The sequence below is a fragment of the Mustela lutreola genome, chromosome 12 (assembly GCF_030435805.1).
Source record: "Mustela lutreola isolate mMusLut2 chromosome 12, mMusLut2.pri, whole genome shotgun sequence".
Lineage (NCBI taxonomy): Eukaryota > Metazoa > Chordata > Mammalia > Carnivora > Mustelidae > Mustela > Mustela lutreola.
This window is the reverse complement of record NC_081301.1, coordinates 42,697,819-42,714,537: the sequence shown is the minus strand read 5'-3', so window position 1 is coordinate 42,714,537 and position 16,719 is coordinate 42,697,819. Positions and strand designations below refer to the sequence as shown.

Below are 16,719 nucleotides of genomic sequence, written 5' to 3'. Positions count from 1 at the left end.
GGAAGGAATGTAAATAAAATGAGTTCGTTAAATCCATTAGTAAAAACAACTCATTAAGAGTTGTTCTAAATGAAGAAAAAAAAAGTCACCATAAACTGTAAAGATGATGGGAGTTGCAAGCTACTAAGCAGAAAGTATCTGGAATTTTCCAAGAATTTCTCTACTAATGCTTTTGCACAGTCTCCCTAATAACTCTACCAGAGATCATGTCAGTCATTTCAGTAATTTATGGTTGCAGTCTTGCCAAATGTTTGCTATGCTAGAGGGAAGAGAATTGGCACTTCAAGTCAATAAAGATTGTCCGATTACAAGGGCAGGGTCAGAAGACAGAACACTATGCTTTCACTAAGAGCACCTCTAGTCAGAAAAGGGAGAACATCCCCAACTGAAAAAAATTGGTTAAGGACATAAACTGGCATCATCATAAAGGAAGAAATACTAACAGACAACAGGAAAAATGTTTAATCTCATTTGTGGTTAAAGAAATACAAAAGAAGACAAGAGGATACCTCCCATCCATCTGGCAGAAATGAAAAAGTGTTAATATAAAGTATGAGCAGGGTGTGGGATACAGGAAAAAAAAAAATCCTCTTGTATATTGTTAGACAGCAGGTAAAGTGACACAACTTTCCTACAAGACAATACGGCAATCTCAAGTATCCTAAAAAGTACACTAACTCTTTCAACCTAGCCATACTAAGCTCCAGAAATTAATGGATTGAAATGATTGGGTAACACTGTTTACTAGAGTCTTATTTATAATATCCCCTTTCCTTTTTTCTTCATTTTTACCTCTCAATATTGTCTATGTTTTCTACAATGATTTGGGGAAGGGGAGGCTAATTCTAAAGTTAAAGAAACTGTTCAAGCTCATCTTTCACTGCAATTACCCTATTTTCCCTACGGGGGTAGACTGGGACAAACACTGCCCTTTCACGTGATTAATGATGCCTCTGGGCACTTCTTAAGCAACCCAGGTCTGCCGAATTCTACTCCTGCTGCTACTAAGTAGCTGCTAAATTTCAAAGGTATCCTTCCTTAGGCATCGTTTTCATGAGACCTTTGTAAAGTGCTTTCCATTTCTTCAGAAATTTCACTTTTTTTCTTTTGTTGGTGCCACTGGTAATATCCAGAAATCACTGGAGAAAGTGCTTCCTGAGTTAGCAGTCCCCTTTGTTTTTCTGTTTATTGAATGAAAGTCAAATTTCTGGTAAGTCAGATAAAGGGAAAACTCCCAGAACTGTGCAGAGGTCCCACATAAAACGCTTGAGTGGGTACCTAGGTCACAGGTGTTCTGATGGAAGCTTGCTTCCTCCCTCCCCAGGCTCCGGGAAGGGATCAAAAGGTAGAGAGTAGAAAGAGTGTAACTGAGCTTCCCTGGAATAGGAACGACTGGGCCTCCATGAGAAAATGCTGGAAACACCGATACAGTAAAGCTGAGCGTGCACAGCTTCTAACAGGTGCACAGGCTTGGCCTCCCCTCACCGGCAAAAACGACAGTCTGGGCACCGTAAGGGAACTCTGCCTTCTCGGAGTGCCTACTTTGCTGTTGCCCTACCTCTTTAATAATCCACACTAAGAAGAGGCACGATGTGTAAGCATCTGACTTGAGAGGGAAGGCAAAGAAGCAGGGCCACCTATAACCTAACAGGCGCACCCCCTGGGGAACTCGGAGGCAGTTCCAAGCCACTGGTTCTCAAGAACTTGTTGGCGTGAACACTGCCCTGGCGGCGTCCCTCTGCGCGGTATCCTCCGGATTTGCTTTTTTCCAAATGCTTACAGGGGGCCTGGGATTTCAACTTGGAGCCCTACCCCTAAGTCAAAATTCCACGTTCAGTCTGGAGGGAGCCACCTAACCACTGTTTCTAGGCAAAGTCTTGAGGCTTCTTGGGTTGCTTCCTTCTCCATTCTCGCCTGTTCTCCAGTCCCTGAAAACTCGCAGACCCCAGGACCTACCCAAAGTGCCCTTATCCCGTCCCCCCTGCCCTGGAAGTGGCCCAGCCACACGCCTTCGGGCGGATATTTAAATCCGCTGGAACCACCCAAGGACACCCTGGCGGAGGGCGGAAGGTCTCTCCCACTCTCGGGAAAGCGGCACCCCTCTCCGGCTGCGCCCTTCGCGGCGCGTCTGGGATCGGATCCGAGAAACGCGCCCGGGGCCACAGGCAGCCGAGGAGGCGGGGAAGCAGCAACTTTCCCTCCGCCCTCTAACCGCAGGGCCTTGGTGCGGCGGCCTCGCGGGGGCCGGGCTCCTCGCCCTTCCCCGTCCGGATGCCGGACGGGAGCGGGCCGTGTGGCTGGCGGGAGGTAGGGGAGTGCGGGGAAGACCCGGGGGGGAGTCCTGCTCTCCGCGAGCCCCGTCAGATGTTGCAAAGGCAAACAATAGGGGAGACGCGGAGAAACAAAAGGCCATTCGTCACGATCTCCACGGGCGCTGTGGCGTGGTCCCTGCGGGGAGGACATCTGGGAGGCGGTCAGGAAGGTGGGTGAAGGGGGGAGCCTGAGGGGCCTGCAGTCTCCGGTGCTCACTTGCCTGGCACCGGAGGGCGGCCCTTTTCCATTCGGAGAGGGATCCCAAGGCAGGGAGGACAATCAAAGGAAAGTTATGGGGTTTTCACCTTCCACGGCGCAGGGGAAGGGAGGGGCTGGATTCCAGATGTTTGACAGTTGTTGGCCCAAGGGGGCAGCAGAGCTTCCCCGTCCTTCAGCCACGCGCTCCCTCCCCGAAGCCCCGACAGTGCCCGGGGCGAGCGGGCCGGCGGAGCGGGCTTCCCCGGCGCAGCCCGCGCCCAGCCTCCGCACGCGCCCGGAGCGCCGTGCTCCCGCCCAGGCGCACTTTCGCAAAAAAAGTTTGTCTTCCCGCCGCCCGCAGCCCGACCCGCACGCGGCAGTCTCCCGCGATTCGGGATGCTTCGGGACGCACTTGTACCCCGCGGGCCATGCATTTTACTGCTAGACCTTTCACAGTCAAGGCCCGGGAGCCCGGGCTGCGGACGGGACTCTCGTTCCCGCTCGAGAAGGGCACGCGAGGAGCCGGCCTGAGCCGAGGCGCGGGCAGGGGTCTGACGCGGATCGCAGCCCCGGAGCCGCCGCTCACCCCCGCCCCCCCTACCCCCGACGCGTCCTCCCCCAGGGGCGCCCCACGCCGCTGCCCGCCCCGGCACCCCGGAGGGCGAGCAGCTGCCTGGCGGCGCCACCTCGCCTCGCCGCGCGCGGGCTCTCACTCACCGTGGGCTTTTACCTTCAGCCCGCGGCCCTGTCGGCTCCTGCGCCGGATCAGCCGCAGCCGGCGCCGGAGGAGGAGGACGAGCCGGGGGCCGGACGGGCGACGCTTGCGGATCCACGCGGCGGGCGCGGAGCGAGCGGCGAGGGGCCAGCGCGCGCGGTCTCCACGAGCGCGGGGGCGAGCGAGCGCGGAGTTGGAGCTCCAGCCGCCGCCGTTCCGAAGTAGCCCCCACAGGCGCCCAGCGCGCGGCTGTCGCGCGGGGGCGCCGACCGGGGACCCCTGGCGGCCGCCCGCGGAATGGCAGCTCCGTGAAGTCAGGTCGCCTGGAGGCTCATCTTGCCTCCCGCAGAGGTGAGGAATGGGCGGTCTATGTGGGCTCCAGGGCTTGCCAAAAAGACCGGGACCCTCTCACGAGGGCGGAGAGCGAGAGAGCATCAGAAAGTTCGCGTTCTGGGTCCAACACAGCCAAGGCACCTAGAAAGGGGGAAATCACCTTCTCCAAGATTTTGTCACTTGTTGAAAAAGACTGTTGGAAAATACTGACGGGGGGGGGGGGGGCTTTAATCATTGGAGAATACTGAGATTCTGGCGGCTTTACTAGAACAACCTGGGAGTAGTGGACTGAGAATAGCCTTGGAAGCCGGGCACACCCTGCGACTTTCTACTGTGTGATTTTCGGTCTGTGACTTCTAAACCAGTATTTTCCTCTGTAAATTGGAAGAGCAGTATCTACCTTGCTGGGTGGTTTTAAGGGTAAACTAAACATAGAAAGCATTATTTTTCTTCTTCTTTTTCTTTTTTTTAACATAGAAAGCATTCTTTTTTTTTTTTTTTTTTAAGATTTTATTTATTCACTTGACAGAGATCACAAGTAGGCAGAGAGAGGGGGGGGAGGCAGGGTCCCCGTTAAGCAGAGAGCCCAATGTGGAGCTCCATCCCAGGACCCCGAGATCATGACCTGAGCCGAAGGCAGAGGGTTTAACCCACTGAGCCACCCAGGCGCCCCAGAAAGCATTCTTAATAGTCGGAATCACTAGATAAAAACTTCCTGAGGAGGAGCGCCTGGGTGGCTCAGTGGGTTAAGCCCCTGCCTTCGGCTCAGGTCATGATCTCAGGGTCCTGGGATGGAGCCCCGCATCAGGCTCACTGCTCATCGGGGAGCCTGCTTCCTCCTCTCTCTCTGCCTGCCTCTCTGCCTACTTGTGATCTCTGTCAAATAAATAAATAAAATCTTAAAAAAAAAAAAAAAACTTCCTAAGGAAAATAATGCCTTCCACATATTTTTATTTCCCTATAGCTCCTTAGTACATGCCGATTGGGGAGTACCAAATGAGTAGGTACTGGATTTTACAATTCTGACTACACACTTTAAAGAGGTATGGAAATATACATATATAATATATGTTATATATTTTATATATATATTATTTATTTATTTGAGAGTGCACGTGCACAAGCAAGGGCAGAGGTGAAGGGCAGAGGGAGAGGGAGAAGCTGACTCCCCACTGAGCAGGGAGCCCAATCAGGGCTTGATCTGGAGGCTCAACCGACTGAGCCACCCAAATATCGGGAAGTATGGAAAAATAGTAAGTAGAAATGAGGATGCATGCAAGGTCAACATCATTCCCCCAAAAGCAATTTCCACCACTACTAAATGAGAACCTCTAAAACCACACATTTTCTGCAATATTAAGTAATTTCTGATATCATAAGAAATATTTGAAAGACAAATAGTTATAGTCTAATGATGTTAACAGTGGATTAAATGATTCCACTTAATTCTTGGGCAATGCAAAGATATTGGAGATTGTAAATAAGAAACTCAAATATGAGGGTGAAAAATAGTCAGATGCAAATATACGGCCATTAATTAGGCAATGATTCTTATTGAGTAATGCAGTTTCATTTCCAAACTGCCTCAAACCCTAGTCACTGCTTTTAAAGCTTTTGTCCTTTTGGCCTCATGGCAATCAGAACACTCTCATGGTGCAGAACAATCAGGATGGAAGTATCTCTTAATTACCCCAGTTTACCTTTAATTGTCCTTCCCTTTCACTCACTAGTCCCTAAATGGGAAGTCTCTTGCCTGCCTTGCAATACCCTTGGCATGATCTTTTCTGTCCATTCAAAAAGGAAAAATAAGGGGTTTTTTTTGCCTTAGAAACTAAAGCCAAACACTGAGATCCGACTCTGCCCTTGGAGAGCTGACTCACGGTCCAGAGTACTGATGAGCAAGACATGCACGCGGTGAAGAGGGCATTCAGTTCTAATCAATAAATATTAATGGAACCATCTCTGCCTCTCTCCTGGCGTTTCAGCTTTGCCTGTGGGAGGAGAGAACTTTCATCCCACTTTTATCCCCTTAGTGGCGATTTCCCCAGGGAGGAATGGTAAATCTTGTGACTGGGAGGGAGCCACCCATATTTCCTGGATAATTTTCATTAGTGAGAGGGGTCATTGTAGTGAATAATACCCCAGTTCTTGCCCATTCTCTCCTAGCTTCTCTGCCTATGACCTGGTGTGCTAGAGAAGGATGGGTCCACCTTCACAGTGTGCTCGGAAGGGCCAGCATTTAGATTCAAGCCCTCCTTGGTCCTCCTGCATCTTTGTGTGGTCAGGCTACTACAACAAAGCCTGGGGGCTTCCCAAGAGCAGAAAGGGGTTTCTCACAATTCTGGAGGCTGAGAAGTCTAAGATAAGTTGCCATCAGATTCAGTGTTTGGTGAGGGCTTGCTTTCCTCTTAGACAATTTTTCACTGTGTCCTCACAACGCAAAAGGGGGCAGGAAGCTTTCTCAGGCCTCTTTTATAAAGACACTAATCCCATTCATAAGGCATCCTCCCTCATGACTGATCACCACACAGAAGTTTCATCTCCCAATACCATCACACTGGGCCATAGGATTCAACAGATGAATTTGGGGAGGGCACACACATTCCATCTGTAGCGTCCCGGGCTACACCTCCTTCTCCAGTCAGGCTTTTATCAGAACCCTGCGTAGGTGTTACATAACAAACTGGCTCCGGCACAAATTGAACAAGATGCTGTTTCCCACTGGCTATTATTCCTTATGTCTATGGTTCTTTGCTTGTAGGGAAAAGCAATCTGAAGGGAAAGACTAGGGGAAGGAAAGGATTCAGGTACCAGGAGTCCACCCAACCTACACCATCCTCTCCCTCAAACGTGCTCCCCTGCTGTCTTCCCCATCTCAGTGAATGGCCTCTCCAACCTTTCATTGGCTTAAAGCCCCAAACCAGAGGATCCTCTTTGACTTTTCTCCTTTTCTGTTCCACTCCTAATCTAACAACACATCTCATTGGCTTTATTGACAGACCTCTTTCCACCACCTCAGACCAAGCCACAAATACCTGTAGCTAGTATTACTACAATAACCTTCTGTCCCTCTTTCCACCTTGTCCCCCCATCTGTGCTATTCTCAATAAACCAGCCAATGTGATTCCAGTAAAAGTGTGTCCTATTTTGTCAACTTGCTACTCCAAATCCTCCTTGGGCTCCTCTTCCAAATCTACTTAAAATTATTATCACCTTCCCCTTCTAACACTCCCTTATCCATATTCCCTGCTCCAATTTCTCAGAATTTATTGCCATCTAACTATATATATATATATATATATATATATATATATATATATATAATCCTGTATTCATTTTCTGTCTGTGTTAGTTTTCTATGGCTGCTGGAACAAAGAACCACAAACTTAACAACATACAACAATACAAATTTATTATATTCTGTAGGTTAGACTTTCAGCCCAGGTCTCATTGATGTCAGCAGGGCTGCATTCCTCTTTGAAGTCTCTGGAGGAAAGGCAGTCACTTTCCCTGTTTTTACTGGTTTCTAGAGGCTGCTGACATACCTCAGCCAGGGTTTCCTTTCTCCATCTCCAAAACCAGCCACAGCAGTCAAGATTTCATTTTCTTCACCCTGACCTTTCTGCTTCCCTCTTCCACTTATAAAGGCCCTTTGGGTGACACTGAGCCCATCCAAATAATCCAGTGTTATCTCCCTATGTCAAAGTCAGCTGATTAGTGACCTTAATTCTGTCTGCAACCCCAGTGCCTCCTTGCCATGTAATGTAACACGATCCCAGGTTATGGAGATAAAGATGTGGACATTTGGGGGTCCATTATTCTGTCTACCACACGGTCTTACTCTTTCTACTAGAATGTAAATTCCACATGACATGGATTTTTATCTATTTTGTTTATTACTCTATCCTTGGACTAGCTCAATAAATGTATAGGTGCTTGCTAAGGACTGAATTATATCCCACCTCCCTCCGCCCCCAAATCCATATGTTGAAGCCCTAACCCTCCATGTGATGGTATTTGGAGTTGGAGCCTTTAAGAGTGTATTACAGTTATCCGCTTCTTGGCCTTTTGCCCAAGATCAAGAGATAATTACAGTTAGATGAAGTGATAAGGGTAGTTTGCTCATGGTGAGATTAGTGGTGATTAGTGGCTTTATAAAGAGAAACAGGAAAAGAGAGACTGTTGTCTCTGTGCCACATGAGGACACAGTGAGAAGGAAGTCATCCATAAGCCAACAAGACTCTTAGCAGGAACCAAACTGGCCAGCATCATGATCTTGGACTTCCCAGTGCCCAAAACTGAGAGAAATAAATGTCTAATATTTAAGCCATCTGGTCTATGGTATTTTGTTATACCACCTGAACATGCTAATATGGCACTCAAATATGTGTTGAATTAATAAATGAAGAGAACTCATTATGGGTGTTGCCAATACTTAATCTCTATTAAGCACCCATCATATGTCAGGTGCTCACTAAGTACTTTACGTGGAATGTCTCATTTAATTCTCACAAAGTTCCTATGTAGTAAATACAGGTGAAGAAATTAGAGACCAGAAATTTCCTCCATTTGAGGGAACTTGCCCAAGGTCATGCACCTAGTACATCATGTAGGTAGGTTTTAGACTTGGCAGCATGACTTAAAACCATAGTGGAACCCTCACACTCCTCTGCCATTATCATGCAGCAATAGACTGCCTGGGATCCTGCCCTCAAGATGCTTACAACCTAGTTAGAGAAATATGACTAGCAAGAAGTGGGGAGGGGAAGGGGCGTATAGAAGAGGCTGATACATTTCTGTGGAGCACAGACACAAGATTAATTCTGGATGAAGTTGACTAGGGGGAGTTTCAGGGAGGATGTGGCATTTGAGCTGGACCTAAAGATGGTGGACACTGGGGTACCTGGGTGGCTCAATCGGTGGCTCAGCATCTGCCGTCAGCTCAAGTCATGATCCCAGAGTCCTGGGATGAAGCCCTGCATCAGGCTCCCTGCTCAGCAGGGCGTCTGCTTCTCCCTTTTCCCCTCACCCTGCTCATGTTCTCTCTCTCTCTCTCTCTCTCTCTCTCACTCTCTTTGTGTTTCTCTCAAATAAACAAATCAAATCTATAAATAAATAAATAAGGTGGACATTGTTGGAGTTAGAAAAGTTGTTTCAGGTACAGAAAACCTGTAATGATACAGGAAGGTAGGAAAATGCTAAATGTGTCCTAGAAACCAAGATTAATCTAGTTGGTATGGGGACTATGTGTGCAGTCAGATGATAAAGGCTGGGACCCCCATGCTAGGCTAGAGATCAAAGGAAATGTAATGATTTTCATCTAAGTTATTGATGGAGAAAGTTAATGAAAGAGCTGCCAAAGCAATGTCTGAAGTTATAACTCAAAAGGCAGTTAGTAGAAGACAAAAATGAACTTCTTGCTGATAAAATGTTTTGAGAGGCTTCTCTGTTTGCCACATTATAAAAGGGCAATCATGGATCTGTCATTCTAGGTCCAGAGCACAGCCTCCCATATCCTAGAACCAAAAGGTTCTCAAGTGAGCAAAAACAGATAATGAAAGCAACTGGGTTATTCCTGACCTTTGGACAAGTATAATTTTCACCATTTCCATTTTATAGGTGAAATAACAGTCTGGAAGAATTGACTCGCCCCAGATTACACAACTAATATGACTGGGATGTTGGTTGTAGGTCTCATGACCATTACTGCTGTGTGTCCTGATACAGCAGTGGAGAAGGCCCCAAAAGTGTGCTTGTCCAAGATAAAATTGTCAGATTTCAAGCTGTCTCAGATAAATCTCTCCAGGTAGCGATGGGATAAGTCTAAGGAGTATGGATGGAGGCACTCATGGTTCTTACTTCCAAGCTTTTGCAGGGAAATGAGAGCAGACAGGTCATTTGAAAGATGCATTTTAGGGAGACAAAGTGGCATAGTAATTAATAGAATGGGCATCAGAGTCTGAAAGACCCACATTCACTGTGTCTATTGCCTCATTTTATAAAATGGGGTAAATAACATAAGTGGTTGTATGGATTCTGTCAAGGGATGCATGTAATGCGCTTAGCACAGAGCTTGCCACATGGTATGTGCTCCAGAAACTGCATCTCTTTTTCTTTCCAGCACATAGTTCTACATCACCCTCCCATAGCTCCTCCCTCGGGAGGGCAAGACACCCTAGCCCCCAGCCCGTGTGACATTCCACACTCAATCTAGAAGACTTACCGCCTCTTGGGATGTCATGTCCTAGAATTGGAAACAAAAAGAGAATATTTCTGGGTAATTAGGTACAGAATTAATAACATTCACATTTTTTGCCCAAGTCAGTGCAAATTACTTTCTGTCATTTTCAGTTCATGCTTTATGTATTTCCTGTAAGAGGAAAGCCATGCTGGTCTTCAGTGGTGAATGAGAAAAATCCCAGAAAGATTCTGTTGCCAAACCACCTCATTACAGCTTCCACTGAGAGGGCACCAAAAGAGCAAAGGGAGAGCGTAAGAGCGTCACCATAGTAACATCATAACACATTGCAATAGAGTCAAGTGGAGAAAACATGTTTGCGTCGTCCTTGACAAACAGACTCAAAATCATGTTGCTCAGGAGAGCAGAGCTCACTCAAATTGGATTTGTGAGAGGGCATTCCTATTAATTTTGGTAGTCTGATTACCCTTTGGCATTGTGTGCTAACCATATTGATTATAGGAGCTTACTAACAAAGAACAGACATTCTCAGAGTCCTTTTCTCATACCAAGCGACGAGGGTTAACCCAACTGTCTACTTAACAAATCTTGAACAGTAAGGCACACTTCCTCCTTACCTACTTTGATTTTGCTTTCAAAACCCTGATTGCTCATAATCCTGGAGAGATTGTCTCATTGTTGTATGGGGCATCTCTGGGTCCTGGAAATGAATGGGCATACCTTCTCATAAGCATTGAAGTCATGGCAATTTAAACAAGAGAGAGGTGTGTGTGTACATGTACAAAAGATATGCATAATATGTAAATATATATAGTATATACAAAGATATTCATATAAATCTTTTATTCATATCTAGTACGTATATATGTAAAACTTTTTAAGCAATTTCAAACCATGAAAATAATCCACATGTTAAAGCCCATTTCCTGCTGGCATAATTCTTACCATTTGTAATGACACTAGATGTCTATAATTATGTCCTCTGAAATCCACATTATATCAATCCCATCTCGTGGAAGTGGAAATGAGGCACAGAAAGGTCATGGGGTTTGAGGGCTGGGGAAAAAGAAAACCTGTGACACAGTTCAAAATTGTACCAGAGCAGCTAAACAAGATGGGGTCTTTGGAACCATTCTAGAAAATTGCCTGCCTTCCATTCTATAGGAGTAAAGTGAGCTTTCCTTACTTATTTTTTTAAAAATTCATTTTATTTCAATGAGATTGTGATCTTCCCTCATGCTCTCTGGATCTATTTGTATTTTTCCTAGTGACCCAATATCCTTCAGATCTCCCTACTAGACTGTGTTTTTTCCAGTTTTGTTTATTTTTTTAAATCATTTGAGTCTTTAATAAGTGACTTTTCTCCTGAGAGAAGCCCAGTGTTTTTGTGCTGGCCTGACACACACCAGGGGTAGTACAACTTGTGGTCTGCCTCAGACTCTGAATAACGGAGAATTGTCCTCTAGGAATTCTCCTAAAGTAGGTCAGTAGATAGGATCTAAGGAGAGTTAGTTGCCAGGAGAATTGGACTCTAAAGTAGTCTCATGTAAAGACAGCATAGATCCCCCAAATCAACTTAAGAGTGAGTCTTTCTAAGATGGGAAATCAGACCATTGTGCGCTCAGTAGGGTCATGAAGTCTTGTTCTCAAAGCGATTCATACAGGAGGGGACAGGAAACCAGAGAAGAGGCTGGTGTGTCATGGATGGTTGCAACTTGACTGCACCTCCTCCCCCTCCAAATAAGAAAATAAGGAAGCTCTCACATGGACTTTCTCTAGAAGAGGGAAAAAACCCATAGCTTTACTGTCTTTGTGATCTGTGTCCACTACCAGGGCCAGTACATCAGTCCTTAACTCCCAGTTGCCATGTTATTGCAAAACAAAAAAAGTCTCTTGAGCCTTCTCAGCTCCCCTTGAATATCTGTGGAAACAAAGGAGTAAGCTGTTCTATTGTCTGACTGGCTGTTAATGAACAAGGAGCATCTCCAAACCACCCCCTGCCCTCCTGGCATAAAAAAAAAAAAAACAAGATCCTTCTTTTCACATCATAATTAAGACAAGACACAAAAATGAGGGGATCACTTGTCCTGACCCACTTTAGCTTTCAGTTGTTTTACCTACTCAGGACCCCATTTCCTCAAGATTCCAATTAGATTCGATACACTGTTCAATATTAATTTCCTCCTAAGATGCTGCTTCACCATTTGGAGAGCCCCTTGGGTTGAATAATTATTGAATTTCTAAATGGCCTCTGGCCAGTTTCAGATATGATCGTGTTTCATGTCTAGTAATATGAAAGACTTGCCCTGGATATCGAAAAGCCCTGATGATGCTTTTCTGAAGAAAAACACCTCTCTGAAAGGTTTTTAGAAAAGTTTCAGTTACAATTTTTCCCAAGTCCTATTGCCTAATGCTCAGCAAAGTCTCTGGTGGATAACTTCCCTCCTTCCTTTTATTTATTTTTTCTTCTTACCCTCCCTCTTCCCTTGCTCCTTTCTTTCTCTTCCCTTTCGTGAACTTTGTACCAAAGAGGATTTAGGACAGGTCGGTACCTCATCAAGATTTCTACCCAATGTCCTAGAAGAACAATGAAATTGCATTACACTTTCACTCATTTTCCTTGCCTATTTGCTTTCCTTTGTTCTTTTCTGTTTATCTCAGCAGAGGCTAAACTTGGGTTTCCATTTGAAGTTGCTGCTCATTGGTGCTCAAATTGTAGTCAGCGTCAAAAACCAGAAGGAAGGCACAAGTGAAGGGTTGGAAGAACCCTCAGGACCTTTGCCTCAGCAGCTAGGACAGTCCTATGGCATTTACTGGAGAGGGAGGGCAGCAGACTCATATTTGTCAAGCAAGAGAAGATGTAATGTGCTAGGACCCGTGCTGTGCATTTTCACATGTTTGCTCACCAAATATTAACAATGACCGTGGATAGTAGGTAGGATTACCCCCATTTTAGACATTAGGCAGCTTGTCCAGGGTTCACACGGGCTGCCTGTGGTGTTCTCTTGGTATCACCTTGTATCCGTCAGCTCTGCAAGAACTAAGATTAGTGTTTGGGGATGGGGTTTGGTATAGAAAATATCCCTGGTTCCAGTGCCCTTACGGTGGCTGGTTTCCCAGATCTCAAGCACACATCAGGCATCATCCCACTGTCTGCCTCAAGACTCTGCACAGCTGTGGGAGCTTGCCCAGCCCTGGAATGAGCACAGTGGCTAAGCTGAAGGGAGGCTAAGTCGAGCCCCTAAGCTCAACCAACAGGGAAGGAGAGGCAGTGAATAAATGTTCCAGCCTCTTATCCTTGAGATGGACAATGATGGGAGGCACTCTTTACGTGACTTAGAGATCCCAGCCTGAAGTGGCCCTTGATCATTCATCCTTATATTGGCTTTTCCTCCTTCTTGTTCCAGACTCCTGCTTCCCAGACTCACCTCCCAAGTAAACTAACTGCATTCAAGTCCACATCTCAGGCTCTGATTTGGAGGGAATCCAAAGCCATATTTGGGTTCCTGGTAGACTGGAAATGAAGTCCACCTTGTGTACTGACCAATAAAGGGGAAGGTTCTTGTCATGAGTCCTCTAGGAAAGTAAGTCAGACTAAATCAGAGAGAGACCCTGGAGTAGAGAACACTATTCCAAGCCCGGAACTCTAAAAAATTTTCCTTTAAGTAGGACTGTTTGAGGAAATATATGTTAAGTGTCCATTAAACATGCCTGGAAGGAAATGCACCAAGACATAAACTGTTTTTTCTCTTCTGAATAAATCTTCCATGGAAGTTCCCCTGATCCACCTCAGTTCTCGTATTTATGTCCTGACTGCCCCCTGGGGAATCTCAATTCCTGTCACCAGAGGTAATGACCATTTTTTTCCTGCTCCTCAAACTGGATAGAATAATACACTTAGTCATCATTCTCTACCTGAAAGGCAGACCAGCATGTTAGCCCAAAACAAGCTGTGGGTGACAGAGGCGGGTCAAGTTCCAACCAGCTGGCTTAGTGTTATCACTCAGGTTTTGCTAGAGACACAATCCTCAAGTTCAGCGGCTCAAAACTGCAAAGGTTAATGTCTTACTCGTACAGACCACTCTTCTTGGGTTGATGGGGGTGGGAGAGGGGGCTCTGCTTTTGTATCCCCCACTGAAGGACCAAGGCTGTGGAGCAGCCACTTTCCAGAATGTTGGTAGTCTCTGTGGCACAGGGGAAGAAGGCAAAGCTCCCAGAGGTTCTCCAGCCTTCCGCCTGGAAATAGCACATGTTGCCTGTTCAAACTTCATTGGCTAAAAAGAGTAGTATGGTCTCGTGCATGGGTTCCACGGAAAGAGGAGGTACAACTTAACTTCCAGGTGAGAAAAGAGAGAGAGAGAGAAAAGCAGACTATTTGTGAAAAATGTCTATCAACATTTGGACGATCACTTAACCTATGCTTCAGTGTTCTCCACACGTGTACGTTCTCCACATGTTCATTTCATGGGGTCATTATGAGGATTAAATGCGAAATTGCTCATAAAGCAGCTGGCACGTAGCCATGACTAAATACACATTGTTAAGTGGGACGTGATTCTTGGGACACCTGAAATATGATGTTCAGGTTTATCCTGATATTTCATCGGGATAATCACATCTCGATGATTAAATAATAGCAAGTTTTTCTTAATGCTTTTCTGTAGGTTGCATTTTCTTGTTTTAAAAAAAATCACCCCTGTATCTTTTCACTGAATTTCTCTAAGTTCTGTCCATTCTAAGATATGGATTCCGGCACAATGCTCCCCACATAGAAAGGACACTCATCTACCACACAAAGAGCAAATACTTTGTTTTGAGGAAGTTACACAAATAGAAAATGAGAATCAGTGTATTTATTTATAGCAAGTTATAATTCTTGCACAGATAAACTTAGCATAAACTCATTGGAATAGTATGGGTCTCATCAGAAGGAACATATTATTATCATACTTGAAAGACAATGACTGGGCATGAAGTTATCCTAACTTTATGGTCTGGGCTCCTTTGGCCAAGCATGTTATTCGGTTTCAGTGGGTCCTTTATCTTTTCAACAGAACACTGGTGAAACTCGCACTGGCTGCCTCTGATTTCATGAGAGTGAGTACACTCTAGTTCTCCCTGGGGAAGGCAGGGGCTTGGTAGGTAGGGTCTGAGCAAGGGCCTGAGGCATAAACTGAAGCCCCTGTTCCTCAACATCTTGGCTTTGGGCTGGAAAGCCAGCATTTTGAGGATCCAGTCATGAGACTTTCTCATTGTCCTTGGGCTGTGTCACCCCATGCCACCCCCCGGATCTTGTCCTTACCTGATGGTCATGGATTTCTAGTTTTATAAGGTGTTCTTTATTTTGACAGAATTTGGGCGACAAGCTTTCTGTCCAGTTAGTGGCTCAGCTCATGTGCACCCTGGGGTTGTTTATGTTTTCAGGACCTGCTTTTGAGAAACTCTTTAAAGTTTATTTTACAGAGCTGGTTTGCTTTTGCCAGAATGCATTCATTTGCTCAAGTTATTATTTTTTTTAATATTTTTATTTATTTATTTGACAGACAGAGATTACAAGTAGGCAGAGAGGCAGGAGGAAGCAGGCTCCCCGCTGAGCAGAGAGCCCGAAGCTGGGCTTGATCCCAGGACCCTGAGATCATGACCTGAGCCGAAGGCAGAGGCTTTAATCCACTGAGCCACCCAGGTGCCCTGCTCAAGTTATTTTTAAAATGTGCTTTTGCTTAGCTTCTTAGAGAAGCTTTAGTCTCTTGGTTGTGTGCGTCTGGGTCAGAAAAAAAGCCTATCTATTGATAGAAACCTGATTAAATGTCTAGTCGAAATGGATCGAGGAAGGTTCTTGAACGGAACAGCTTCTACAGCCTGAAAGTGGAGTTAAAATACTCTGTGGGGTTGGTCCCAGGGATTGAAATGCTTGATACTTCTGGAATCAACTAGGCCATGCAAATGAGTCTCAAACTGCTGCTACAGGTGTGTGTGGGAGGGGAGACCACAAATGGATATTCATCCAGGAGAACACCCACTGCAATCTGTTGGAAATACCATGGAACTCAGTAGCAGAAAGACTGCTGGAGACATTCTGTAGAGGCACAAACCCTTGACCTCATCTAAGTCAAATGGACTGACTCATCAAACCACCTTGCAAACTTTTTATTTCACAGTTGGTTTTAAAAAAAAAAACACTTCCTTTTTAAAAAATAAAGATGTTATACATTTACTTATTTGAGAGTAAGAGAGTGAGAGAGGGGTAGAGAGAGAGGGACAGAGACTCTCAAGCAGACTCCACGATGATTGCAAAACCTGACGGGGCGGGTGGGGGGTAGGGTGGCTCAGTCCTTAAACATCTGCCTTCAGCTCATGTCATGATCCCAAGGTCCTGGGGTCGAGCCTCCCCATCGGGCTCCCTGCTTGGCAGGAAGCCTGCTTCTCCCTCTCCTACTTCCCCTGCTTGTGTTCCCTCTCTCGCTGTGTCTCCCTCTGTTGAATAAATAAAATCTTAAAAATAAACAAAACTAAAACAAATTAAAAGAAAAACAAATCTGATGTGGGGCTCGACACCACCACCCAGAGATCACGACCTGAGCTGAAATCAAAAGTCCGACACTTAACTGACCAAGCCACCCAGGCACCCTTATAAACAACTCTTAAGGACATACATTCCTACCTTTCAGGGAATTAGAAACCCCTTTGCTAATCTGAAGAAGACTATGGACCCACTACCCAGAAAAATGCACATGCATGCAAACTTGCTTAAAATGTTGGTAGTTTCATTGGGATAACATCCAAGAACGGCTGAGGGGGTCCATATATCCTCTTGCTTCAGAATTTGGGTGTACTTTAAACCTGAGATTAATGGTATGTGGATTGTGTTCGTTGTTTTAGAACTTACTAAGTTCCTGTTTCACAGCAGGCTCTGTTCTGGAAGCTGGGGATGCAAGATGTGTAAGACAAGAACCAGCCTTGT

The 16,719-nt window shown here is 45.7% G+C and overlaps 2 protein-coding genes across 3 annotated transcripts in view; one reads left to right on the top strand and one right to left on the bottom strand.

Moving 5' to 3' along the window:
- Positions 1-3,368, bottom strand: part of MOB3B (MOB kinase activator 3B) — a 200,156-nt gene extending 196,788 nt beyond the window's left edge. For both annotated transcript variants that reach the window (XM_059142808.1, XM_059142809.1), the window contains exon 1: positions 3,229-3,368. The gene's annotated coding sequence lies outside the window, so the exon portion shown is untranslated. The remainder of the gene's footprint in view (positions 1-3,228) is intronic.
- LOC131812855 (dapper homolog 3) lies at positions 2,491-6,825 on the top strand. Its single transcript, XM_059142806.1, has 3 exons — positions 2,491-3,577; positions 4,524-4,602; positions 5,388-6,825. Exons 1-2 carry the CDS (start codon positions 2,940-2,942, stop codon positions 4,561-4,563), a joined length of 678 nt encoding a protein of 225 aa, XP_058998789.1. The 5' UTR covers positions 2,491-2,939; the 3' UTR covers positions 4,564-4,602; positions 5,388-6,825.
- Positions 6,826-16,719: the final 9,894 nt, after the last annotated feature.

What these genes read in the sequence shown, in the direction of transcription:
- LOC131812855 (XM_059142806.1), top strand. Translation starts at nt 2,940, where the DNA reads ATGCATTTTACTGCTAGACCTTTCACAGTCAAGGCCCGGGAGCCCGGG. An exon ending in TCATCTTGCCTCCCGCAGAG is followed by an intron (nt 3,578 to 4,523) that starts GTGAGGAATGGG and finishes ATTTCCCTATAG; the next exon opens with CTCCTTAGTACATGCCGATT.